Here is a 12,604-nt window from a genome sequence, read left to right as displayed (position 1 = left end):
AGGAACTTTGTCAAACGCCTTCTGAAAATCCAAGTATACTATGTCTACCGGTTCACCTTTATCCACATGTTTATTAACTCCTTCAAAAAAGTGAAGCAGATTTGTGAGGCAAGACTTGCCCTGGGTAAAGCCATGCTGATTTTGTTCCATTAAACCATGTCTTTCTATATGTTCTGTGATTTTGATGTTTAGAATACTTTCCACTATTTTTCCTGGCACTGAAGTCAGGCTAACCGGTCTGTAGTTTCCCGGATCGCCCCTGGAGCCCTTTTTAAATATTGGGGTTACATTTGCTATCCTCCAGTCTTCAGGTACAATGGATGATTTTAATGATAGGTTACAAATTTTTACTAATAGATCTGAAATTTCATTTTTTTAGTTCCTTCAGAACTCTCGGTATAACGTAGTGGCTTAAACACCAAGCAGTAAACTTAAGTTGCACTGATACTGAAGTAGGAGGAACCACAGAAGACAGTATTTTTAAATTTCTCATGAGCCTCGACTCACGGACTGACTTAACGCCAGCTCCGGGGCAGGAGTTAAATTTGTGCATTGGGAAGGGAGGAAGGGATGTCACCGTGGGGAATGGCTGCCTAAACCGGGATCTCCTCTTGAGACCAAAATCGCATCGGCCCCCATTGCGCCTCCCTGACTGAATCCCACAATAAAAATCTGAGTGGCAGGCTGGCCTTACATCGGCATGACAGCCCCGAGGAAAAAAACAGACCTCCAGCGCTTTTCCTTCTCAGCAGCGGCAGTAGAGGCGGGCCCCGGCAGCAAAATACAGGCCGCATGCACGGCAGAGGAGGTGAGCAAGTCCAAAGTGGAAGGGGCAGGAGAAGCAGTCGAGCCACACAGATTTCATCAACTGGTTCGGGGAGCTCAGTGGGGATATGAAGGGACTTATAAAAAAGAGCTTCACGGGGTGCTAGCTGACATTCAGAAGGATGACACAGCATTGGGGAACAGGGTCACTGAGTCGGAGGTCCGTTTGGAGGACCAGGCCTCTGAAATCTCTAACTGTAGGCTGGATCAGGATAAGCTCTCTTAAACACAGAATGATCTCCTTAACAGGCTTGAGGATCTTGAAAATAGGTCCAGGAGAGGAAACTTAAGTTTTAGAGGACTTCCTGAATCCCAGGATCTCAGTAACTGTAAGCAGGTGGTCAGCAACATTTGTGCTCAAATTCTCAGCACAGCCACGGATCCCATAGGGGCAGCTAAGATCAAAATAAAACATGTGCACCGCTAGCTGGGAGCTAATCGCTCGGAGAGACCCAGGAACATAATAGCATGTTTCCATAGCTATACACAAAAGGAAGAGATTGTGCTCCGGGCCTGCAAAATGGGCTCTATAGTCTGGGAGAATCACAAGGTGGAGATCTTTCAGAACTTAGCACCGATTACCATCCGCAGAAGGCGAGGCTTTTGAGAGATTAACACAACTCTGCGTGATAATAACATCAGATCGGTGGCTCTTCCCGTTCAGCCTAAGCTTCACCATTGCTGGAATATCAGCCCAAGTATCCTCTGTAGAGGAAGCGCTGGACATCTTGCAGGCTGCTGGGACTCCCACTGCGAGGATTAGCGAGGATCCTGGATCCCGGAATTCCAATACCAAAGCCCGGGGCGATATCCTGAGGTGGCAAAGGGTCGAGAAAGGAGGCAAACGTCTGAGGAGACAATCCAGCAATTCTTGTCAGCTACCTGACTCTCTTGACTGAGCTACATAGCCATTCTATCTTTCCTACATTGGGTGACCTGTGTTGCTTCCAGCATGGCGACTGGGTCACGATCTTTCATACATCTAGCTCCCTGTGCTAAATGCTGGCAAGGGGCATGACTATTTAATACATATATTTGGCTTTTTATTGGTCAGGAGGACCTCGGGAGGAAGGGGTCAGGACTTCGATGCTGTCACACCTCCAGGAGGAGAGAGCCCACTATGGAGAGTTGTGGGCCGAGGATCAGGGGTTTCTGAGGGGGGAGGGATATGGGGGGGAATGTGGTCAATCAGCTATCGATGGGCACCCATCTCAGCCTTGCAAAGAGGTTCAGATGAGCTCATGTATTTCTTGTCTGGGGCAGTGGGCCTATGAGCTTTGTGTCTTTAATATTTTCCTATGGCTGAGCTACATATACTCTCAATAAATGTTAAGGGTCTAAATTCCCCTACCAAACGGAAACTACTTTTTCAAGAGGCCAAATGGGGACAGACAAATATAATTTTTTGCCAGGAAACCCACTTACTAAAACGGACAGAACGGCTACTCTGGGACAGATGTTTTCCCCAACAATTTTTAGCTTCTGCCTCCATTCATCGGAAGTACGGAGGGGTGGGGATATTATTTTCCAAATCCTTGGTGCTAGATGTCAAAGACGTATGCAGAGATCCTGAGGGACGATACGTAGCTCTGAAAGTATTACTTGATAACACTTTGTTAACACTCCTCACAATATATAGTCCAAATTCGGATCAGTCCTCATTCTTACAGAATAGTTCTAGCCTGTTAGAGAACTGGGCTGAGGGGAAGGTTATAGTTGGGGGGGGATTTTAACCTGAGCAAGTACCCCTATTTAGATAATTCGAGCCCTTCTGTGGGGGGAGGTCGAGCTCATAGAAGGGCCTTGAGAAACTTTATTGGTGATAGGGGGTTGATTGATATAAGGGGTTTGCATAACCGGACCCAGCGAAACTATACCTTTTTCTCACATACCCATCAAACTTATTCTCATATTGTCATGTACCTAATTGATAAAGATGTAGCGGAACTTGTAACTAAGACTGATATCGTGGATATTATTTGGTCTGATCATGCGCCGATATGGTTAGACATAAGGCTATCCACCAGATCTCTAGGAAATTGGTACTGGCACTTAAATGACAGCCTATTAAACGACAAAACCTTTGTGGAATCCTTGACCGGTGATATTCAGGAGTACATACAACTGAATTCCACTGAGGATGATACCCGGGCACAATCTGGGACTGTTTGAGAGCTGTAGTCAGGGGAAAACTAATTGTTCGGGCCAGCTTCCTTAAAAAGGAGAGGAATGCTAAACGCCTTAGCCTTATGCAGCATATTACTAAACTATCATTAAGTCATAACAGGTCCCTGGATCCTAAAATACTAGAGGCTCTGCAAGCTGCTAAGCGTGAGCTGCATGCGCTAGATTTGGATAAAATAGCCTTTTCAGCTTGACTTGCTCAGACAGAAATATTTTGAATTTGGTAACAAAGCAGGCCACCTGCTAGCGAGGAAGCTTAAAGAACGAGTGGCCCAGTCTCTTATGACCAAAATCAAGGATTCCACAGGTTTGATGTTGTATGAGGCCAGTGAGATCCGCACACGCTTTACTCGATTCTATGAAGAACTGTATGCCTCTGACGCCTTGGGGAGTGACTCTCTAATTGACGACTACCTTCAACGGATGGAGCTGCCATCCTTGTCGGCAGAGGCATGTGCGTTTCTTAATGCTGAGATCACTCACGCTGAACTTTACCAGGCCATTCACGATCTGAAGCTGGGGAAGGCACTGGGTCTCGATGGGTACACGGCCAAATTTTATAAAACTTTCCAGGCTGCGGTGATCCCGCCGCTGCTCCAAACTTTTATTGCCTTACGATCTGGGGGGGGGGGGCTATATCTCTGGAGGCCAACTTAGCAGGTATCACCATATTAGCCAAGGGGGGTTGGGACCCCACGTTGTGTGGATCTTACTGCCCTATCTCCCTGATTAATATTGATTTAAAGCTCTTAGCCAAAATACTGGCTACCAGATTGGTAAAAGTGGCGCCTCTGTTAATACATGAAAACCAATCAGGGTTTGTTCCAGGTCGCCTGGCCTCTGATAATGTACACAGAGTGTTAGAACTTACATGGAAGGTACAGCAGGAGAACACTCCTATTGTGCTTCTGGGGGTGGACGCAGAAAAAGCATTTGACAGAGTCCACTGGCCGTATCTTTTTAAAGTTCTTCAGACATTCAGTTTGGGGCCCTTCTATATCAGATGGATTCAACCTCTTTATGAAAATCCTAGGGGAAGTTTGAAAATCAACAGGGAATATATGCAGCTGTTTACCGTGAACAGAGGTACTCGCCAGGGCTGCCCACTATCGCCCCTGTTATTTGCTCTCTCATTAGAATCATTCGCGGCCTTAGTTAGATCCCACCACGCTATTCAGGGGGTCCAAGTAGGGTCCTCCGCATACAAATTATCCATGTTTGCAGATGATTTGCTTTTTACAGTGACATCTCCAGCCTCCTCGTTGGCACTCTTACTACAAGAGCTCAGGGCCTATGGCACAGTCTCTGGCTTTAAAGTTAACGAGGTTAAGTCAGAGCTTCTCAATATTTTCATGCTGCTGGATGGTTTTTCAATTATCATGGGGGCCCTTCCGTTTAAAATTGCAAAGCATTGGGTTAAGTATTTGGGTGTTAAAATTGGCCCGGATCCCAAGGAGCTTTTCCGCCTTAATTATGGACCACTTCTTGTAAGCATTGGGAAGGACCTAGATTGATGGGTCAGAGGGGATTTTTTATGGTTTGGAAGAATCGCTATAATCAAAATGAATATACTCCCTCGTCTTTGTTATTTTTTCCCCAAACACTGCCTGTCCCAATCCCGGCCTCCCATCTAGCTCTCTGGCAATGCAAGCTTCTCCGGTTCCTTTGGAAACACAGACCGCCGAGGGTTGCCCGGACTACCTTGTATCGGAACAAGGCAAGGGGTGGCTTACAGGTGCCGAACCTAGCTTGGTATTTTAGTGCTTCCCAGTTGAGTGCGCTTAGTCAGTGGCATTGTCAGGAGACTCCGAAATCTTTGGTCAGAATCACAGCGGATGGAGCGAGCGATCCACCTTTATTTATCAGGGCCTGGGCAAAGAGGGAGGCTGGATGTCTCAGGTTTATCTCCTCATTCACAACTGATTCTAGGAATTTGGGAGAAGTGGCGGGCCAGTTTAGCTGGGGGGGAAAACTGCTTTTTTCCTCACGTCCTTCTTGTTTGACAAATCCTTTCACCCGGGAACTCTGCCATACACAATTAGGTTTTGGCGAGACAGAGGGCTTTATACTTGGGAACACCTATGGAATGGTCATACCATACTGCCCTTTAGCTATCTACAAAGGACACATTCTCTGTCTCCTAATGATTTTCTGACTTACAGTCAACTTTCCCACTACTATGCTTCAAGCCCACATTGGAGGGGCTCTCGAGCAGGGCAAATCTCTTTTTGAAAATTATTGCTCCAATGCAGTGAAGGTGGTTAAACCTATATCCAAGATTATGACACTCATTAAAGGGGTGCCTTAGACCAAGTTGAAATTTCAATTAGCCTGGGAGTGAGATATGGGGGAGATGCTAGGAGATGGTGTCTGGGAACTCATTTATTGCAACTAGTAGTTGTTCGATGTCCTCAACAATTAAAGAGAATGCCTATAAAGTTTTGTATCAATGGTATCTCACCCCGGACAGACTATGTAGGTTCAGGGTGGGGTAGCAACCTATGCTGGAGAGGCTGTGGTGCGGTTGGCACCTTTTTCCACTTGTGGTAGACATAGTTAAGCACCTCGTCCCATAATAGAGCTATACTCTATTATAGACATGAGGTAATATGTATTCACATAACTTTTAGGATCTCTGGGTGTCTGCTAAACTTATTCCCGAATCAAGGTAACAGACTGGCCATTAGGTGGATCCAACAGGTGGCTTCCTCGGCCAAGTGTGAAATAGCGCTTTGGTGGCAAAAGCAGGGGCCTCCTACGTTGGGAACCTTCCAATCTAGGCTAGATAGAATCTATTATATGAGTAAACTCACCACAACCCATCAGGAAAGACTGACCCTCCATAGGGACATTTAGTCGCACTATTTAACATGGAAGCTTGGTAATGCGCCTAACTCGGCTGACTGAGGATCACAACTATCCCATTGTATCTTCTCATTATACTTATGCCTCATTTTCTGTATTGATGACCAGGGGTTGGGGGGAGGGGGGTAAAATCCAGACGAAAAACCAGTTAATGGGGTTTATGCTATTTGCTTATTGTTCGGTAGCATTACAAGATGCTTGTATCTATTGTTGTTAACTGGTGCCTGTGGTACTGGCATACAGTTCGCTGTTATGTTCATTTGACTACGTTTAATAAAAACTTCAATTACAAAAAAAAAAAAAAAAAGTGTGTGTTGGGTGCCCAGTGATTTTCTGCATCGGGGGCTATTAGCCTCATCTACATGGAATTTACATATGATGAGCGCTATTAGCTAAGCGGTTGTTTGGACGTGTTTTGGACCCACTAATCCCCGTATTGCATCGGGTGTTAGTCCAGCACATCCAAAACCTGTGTGGCTAGGCTGAGCGCATTTTATTACACTGGCCTCTCAGTTTGCTGTTTGCTTATAGTTTGAAGTACTTTAGTTAAAAGTGCTATCTACAAGAATGAAAACATCTTTTTGAAAATGTAGTCATATTTTGTTTTCAAGCCAGAGTGAAAAACGACAGTTATTGATCTTTTGTTTTTACTCTATTTTGTATAACTTTAAGTAGCTCCTTTTGCTATCTTTAGTTTTTTTTTGTTTTGCCTTTGTTCTCCCTCTCTCCAGTTTTACAGGCTAAGAAAAGGCAGACAGACTTCTCCAGATGGTCAACTTGACTGCTTAAAAAAAAAAAAAAAAGTTATTGAGAACTTTGGAAATGAAAAAAAAAAAGAGAGCGCGTGGAGCAACCTTGCTGGTGTGGCGGTTATTACCCTTAACCAATAAGCCTTGATACTGTTAATGCAACCTCATCATTGCTCTCTGCTTCAACGGCAGGGGGGGAAAAGGGGAATTGGATTCATTCAGCAACAGAAGGCCGTGATTTTTACAGTCTGGGGAAACAAGTATGGGAGGGTAACTTGCTGATGCAGCGGTTACTACCCTTAACCAATAAGACTTATTTTGATGCAACTCAAACATTGCTCTCTGCAAGGCATAACAGGGAATTGGCTTCAACAACAATCAACGAGGGCTAGCGGGGAACTGGATTCAAAACAGCAACCAGTCTCTCCTGACTTTTATGGTCTGGGATACAGATAAGCATGGGGTAACCTACACGGCACAGCACAAACTACCATAAGCTTGCTGGGCAGACTGGATGGACCATTTGGTCCTTTTCTGCCGTCATTTCTATGTTTCATGAAAACATGAGTTCTGGGGAGGGGGGGGGGGGGGGGGGAAGAACACTACAGAATCTCACCCTCTCCCTGTGAGTTACCATTGAACATACCCCAACCAGTGGCTGCCTTTCCACAGCTCCCCGCTTCCAGGGGGTGCTCATGGTGGCACTAAATTACTCTCAGTTTGCAGGAGAAATGAATGTTTTCCTTAAAGAAAATTATTATATTGCCAGCCTTTATTCATAAATTCAAAGCACTTATAGAAAGCTTGCACTAACACCACTTAAAAAAATTCTTTTTGTTGAGAATAGTCAATTCAGATCCAGTGGTGATGAATAAAACCAATCCAGAATAAAGCCACACCCTAGCAAGAAACCATCAAACTATTACTAAACTTCACAGCTGAGAGATGGGCCAAGAAAAATGCCAAATTGATGGCTTTACACTTTTCAGTATCCAATAGAGATCTGAAGGACATATCAAAGGGAAGCAGCTGTAGTGTGCTACTCGCAGCATGATAAGGGTGTAAGAAAGGGTTTCGTTATCGGCTTGTTTCAACAAGACCAAACTGATGGCGAGGTCATGTTAAGTTCCAGTACGGGCTCTGCAGAGTTTCCATTACACAGCTGCCTGTTATGTGCATGGCCTGGCTCTGCAAATATCCACTGAACACATGGCGTGAGAGGTTCTGATACTAGAAGGAAGGAAGACGTGTCTCAGCAGGCCGATGGCAGCGAGCCAAGCTCCAGGCTTAATCCCTTGCTTATTAGGAAAGCCTCCTGCTTTGGGTCCCGGCCCAAAAAGCTCCTTAGCATGTCCGAAGCATCCAAGGACCCTCCTGGTTTCAGGATGCAGTTTCTGTAATCCATACCGATCTATAAACACAAACAAGAAAGGAATGAGTGTACAGGATGAATGAACATGGGGATGGGTACTAGGAGCAGTCAGGAGTCAGTCTTGTTCACAAGCTGAAATCATTCAGCTTGTGAACAAGATAAAGCAAGAGGTGGTTGGGACAATGGACGATAGGCAAGGCAGAGAAAGCAGGCCCCAGGGCTAAGTGAGAGCGCTGTGAAGAGGAGGGAAACAGAGAAAGCAGGCCCCAGGGCTAAGTGAGAGCGACGTGAAGAGGAGGGAAACAGAGAAAGCAGGCCCCAGGGCTAAGTGAGAGCGACGTGAAGAGGAGGGAAACAGAGAAAGCAGGCCCCAGGGCTAAGTGAGAGCGACGTGAAGAGGAGGGAAACAGAGAAAGCAGGCCCCAGGGCTAAGTGAGAGCGACGTGAAGAGGAGGGAAACAGAGAAAGCAGGCCCCAGGGCTAAGTGAGAGCGACGTGAAGAGGAGGGAAACAGAGAAAGCAGGCCCCAGGGCTAAGTGAGAGCGACGTGAAGAGGAGGGAAACAGAGAAAGCAGGCCCCAGGGCTAAGTGAGAGCGACGTGAAGAGGAGGGAAACAGAGAAAGCAGGCCCCAGGGCTAAGTGAGAGCGACGTGAAGAGGAGGGAAACAGAGAAAGCAGGCCCCAGGGCTAAGTGAGAGCGACGTGAAGAGGAGGGAAACAGAGAAAGCAGGCCCCAGGGCTAAGTGAGAGCGCTGTGAAGAGGAGGGAAACAGAGAAAGCAGGCCCCAGGGCTAAGTGAGAGCGCTGTGAAGAGGAGGGAAACAGAGAAAGCAGGCCCCAGGGCTAAGTGAGAGCGCTGTGAAGAGGAGGGAAACAGAGAAAGCAGGCCCCAGGGCTAAGTGAGAGCGACGTGAAGAGGAGGGAAACAGAGAAAGCAGGCCCCCAGGGCTAAGTGAGAGCGCTGTGAAGAGGAGGGAAACAGAGAAAGCAGGCCCCAGGGCTAAGTGAGAGCGCTGTGAAGAGGAGGGAAACAGAGAAAGCAGGCCCCAGGGCTAAGTGAGAGCGCTGTGAAGAGGAGGGAAACAGAGAAAGCAGGCCCCAGGGCTAAGTGAGAGCGCTGTGAAGAGGAGGGAAACAGAGAAAGCAGGCCCCAGGGCTAAGTGAGAGTGCTGTGAAGAGGAGGGAAACAGAGAAAGCAGGCCCCAGGGCTAAGTGAGAGCGATGTGACGAGGAGGGAAACAGAGAAAGCAGGCCCCAGGGCTAAGTGAGAGAGCACCAGATCATGTAGTTACTTTGCAGTTCATGATTCCTTCCAGTTTGAAGCGGGTGTAGAACATGTCCATAGAATACACTTCACTCCAGAGATAGCCATAGTACTGGGCATCGTAGCCTCCTGCCAGGTGGCCAAAAGTGGCCGGCATGTTTGTACCTTGGAAGTAAACAGAAGGAAAAAAGTCATGAGATTTCTGAAGGCTCCTGTCACCCTTCTCCAGTTCTCTGCACAATACATCCTCTCATCTCCCATTGTGGCTTCTCTTTTTTTTAAGCTCTCTCCTGCAGATCCTTCCATTCACTGGTAATATGAACCTCTTCAACAGCAGGACCTCCCCACCCGCTACCAGAACCTCCCTCTCGGAACAAGAACACCTGGGCAGCAAGAGTCATCACACGGCAGTTTAAGACATCATGACACACCTAACAGACCCCACTCACATCTGTGACACACTGCTCATTACAATTCACAGCAGAAATAAAAAATAAAGGCCCAGTATTATATTTATTGTTAAGAATGACACAAGGGAAAGATACGTATTCTGTCTGAACAGAAATTGCATAAATAGTAAACATCCCACACCAAAACAGCACCAATTTCCAGCACTTAACAGTAACCACCTTACCTAAGAAAAGGCAACACTGAAATATTACACCAGGCCTTAAGACATCAATACATCTCCTAATAGGAAAACGGACCAAGTCAGGCTGCTATAGAGCCCTACACAGAAACTACATGCCAGCAGAAAACCTCACCTGAGTCACACGTGCTGACCCTCACCTAACAAAGAATAAAGAGACCAAAACGCATAACTAGAAGCATGCAGAAAAAACTGAATTGGAAACTGCAACAAGCCAGAGTCTCTGTATGCAGTGCAACAAAGGAAAAAAGAAACATCACCCATCCTTATAAAACAAATCAAGAAATATAAAATCAGTAGCAGCAAAACCAAACTAACAAAAAGAACAGATTATTTCAAAACAGCGGATGAATGAAATATCCAATAATTAAAAACTCATATAAAAATTTTTTAGATATCAATAAAATATTTCAAAATAGCAGACACAAAGACCCAGTAATGAAAAATAATAAGGAAACAAACAATTTTTTGTTCTGCATACCTGGGAACATTTGATATCCAGGTGTCCTGAGATTGTTCTGAATTAGCAGGAGGAGGGGTGGTTTGCTTGGAACTTTCTCCTCTCTCAGTCACATACCAGCGCTCTCTCTTACACTGGCTCTCAATTACACACCTATACACACATGCTCTCAGTCACTCACATATACACATGTTTTTTCTCTCTCACTTATATAGGCTCTTAATTACACATTTACACACATGCGGTCTATCTTTTCACGCTTACACACACAGGCTTTCAATCACACACATACATGCTATCTTTTTCTCTCACACACAGACTCTCATTCACATGCTTACAAACATGTCCTCTCTTTCTCTCATTTACACACAGGCTCTCAATCACATACTCACATGCTCCATCACCTAAACCAGCTCTCAATCACACACAGACACACATGATCTCTCTCTTACTTATACACACAGGCTCTTAATCATACATACACATGGTCTCTCTCACACACAAAGGATCTCAATTACACACATACTCTTTCACACAAACAGGTTTTCAATCACAAACTTACACATACAGGTTCTCAGTCATACACTTCCATTCATGCTCTCACAAGCAGGCTCTCAATCACCCATATACTCTCTTTCACATATACAGGCCTCAATCATTCACATACATACTGTCTCACACACAGCACCTCAAACACATATGCTTGCTCATTCACTCTCCCCCCCCCCCTCCAAATTAGCAACAGCAGCAGCCTCCTCCACTTCCAACCCTAAAGGCAGCAGCAACCTCCTTCACTTTCAGCCCTCGCGGAGAAAGGAGTCCAATCGGCCGCGGGGGGTTGACGTTTTTCCTCGTTTTTCTCAGAGCCGCGCTGCTCATTCCTCAGGCTGCGCCTCTCTTCTCTTCTTTGGGCCGACGCTGCCCGCACTAGCATGGTCTCTTCTTCCCACGCACGCACCCGCTGCTCACCACTTCCTCTTCCGGGCCGCGGGGTGGGGCGGGAAGGAGAGAGCACGCCGGTGCCGCCGACTCCAGCTGTCCTGCCGCGCTCTACCCGGGCTATCAGCGTTTTAAGCCCGGGTGGAGGACCTATTTCGCTCGGGTAGGGGGAGCAAGCTGGGTTGGCGGGGGACCGGGAAGTGTGGCGAGACACCGGTTGAGAACCACTGGTTTAAGATGCCATATACCCTTTCGCACAGCTGCAGCAGGGAAGTAAAATAGCAAGCGGTAAACTGACAAGCTGTTTAGTCCTATTGCTGCTTAGTCTTCAGCCTTGCCATTTTATTCTAGCAGAGGCTAATTTTCAGCCTCCCTACAGAGCTTGTACCCCAGACATGCAAACTGATTTTCAAAGGGAAACTACTCCGTGGCGGCCGCTGCAGCTACGGATGCACCTACAGAGTTTGCAGGTGCAAACTGCCCACCGAGAAGTATGCAGGGAGAGTTAAAAATAAACTCACAGCATGTATCTTGACAAGATGGCCCTTTCGTCTCCGTGGAGGAGGTGGAGGGGCAGGGGAAATTGTCAGAGAGGAAAAACACCCATTCACCTACGGAGTCTCCTTTTGAAAAATGATCCCTTGATATATTAGCTATCTGACAACAGCAGGAGTCAGGCCTTGAACCATGCACCATTCCTCCTCCTGCTCATAACTGTTGTGCTTGGGTACTGGGTCCTGCTGTGGCCCCTATGTCCTCCTATCTCCTACACCTGCAGTGGAGGGCAGCATCTCCAGAGGAAGTATGCTCAGAGCTCTTGCCATCTTTGGTTGTTTCGGAGATGAGGATAGTAGGGGGCAGCTCAGGCTCTTACCTTTTCTGTTGCTATCATTGATTGAGACAACCAGGGAAGAAGGGGGGGGAATCTGCAGGCTGCCATGCTCTACTCTGCACCGTGTGAGGAAGTGTGCAAGATGAATTTACACGGGGGTGGGTTCCATGAGAAGACAGAAGGCAAATCGCTGGAAAGAAGCATTCAGCCATGTGACAACGTAAGAGCAGGCCAGAGGAAGCAGGGCTGCGGGTGGTTGACCGGGTGGTCTCGCTCTCTAGCTCCCTCTCCGCTACCATTTGGCCAGGTGGCAGGCTGGAAGCACTGCAAAGCCGGCATCCCATTCATGGCTTTCACTCTCTTCTGTGGCTCCTAGCAGTTGTGGTGCAAGGATAGGCGGGACCGTGTGGCGCCTGTTACCCATTAACTGTTATGATTTCAATACTTTAAACAGTCAGTCATTT

At 46.7% G+C, this 12,604-nt stretch overlaps 1 protein-coding gene across 3 annotated transcripts in view; it reads right to left on the bottom strand.

Annotated features, from left to right (window-relative positions):
- Positions 1-7,375: 7,375 nt before the first annotated feature.
- Positions 7,376-12,604, bottom strand: part of THOP1 (thimet oligopeptidase 1) — a 41,770-nt gene continuing 36,541 nt past the window's right edge. For all 3 annotated transcript variants that reach the window (XM_029613180.1, XM_029613181.1, XM_029613179.1), the window contains exons 12-13: positions 9,289-9,425; positions 7,376-8,034 (exon numbers count right to left, since the gene is read on the bottom strand). In XM_029613180.1, coding sequence (XP_029469040.1) covers positions 7,876-8,034; positions 9,289-9,425 — 296 coding nt within the window. In that variant the 3' untranslated portion in view covers positions 7,376-7,875. The remainder of the gene's footprint in view (positions 8,035-9,288; positions 9,426-12,604) is intronic.

The sequence above is a fragment of the Rhinatrema bivittatum genome, chromosome 8, assembly GCF_901001135.1.
Source record: "Rhinatrema bivittatum chromosome 8, aRhiBiv1.1, whole genome shotgun sequence".
Lineage (NCBI taxonomy): Eukaryota > Metazoa > Chordata > Amphibia > Gymnophiona > Rhinatrematidae > Rhinatrema > Rhinatrema bivittatum.
The sequence above is the reverse complement of the archived record's forward strand: the minus strand, read 5'-3'. Positions and strand labels throughout refer to the sequence as shown.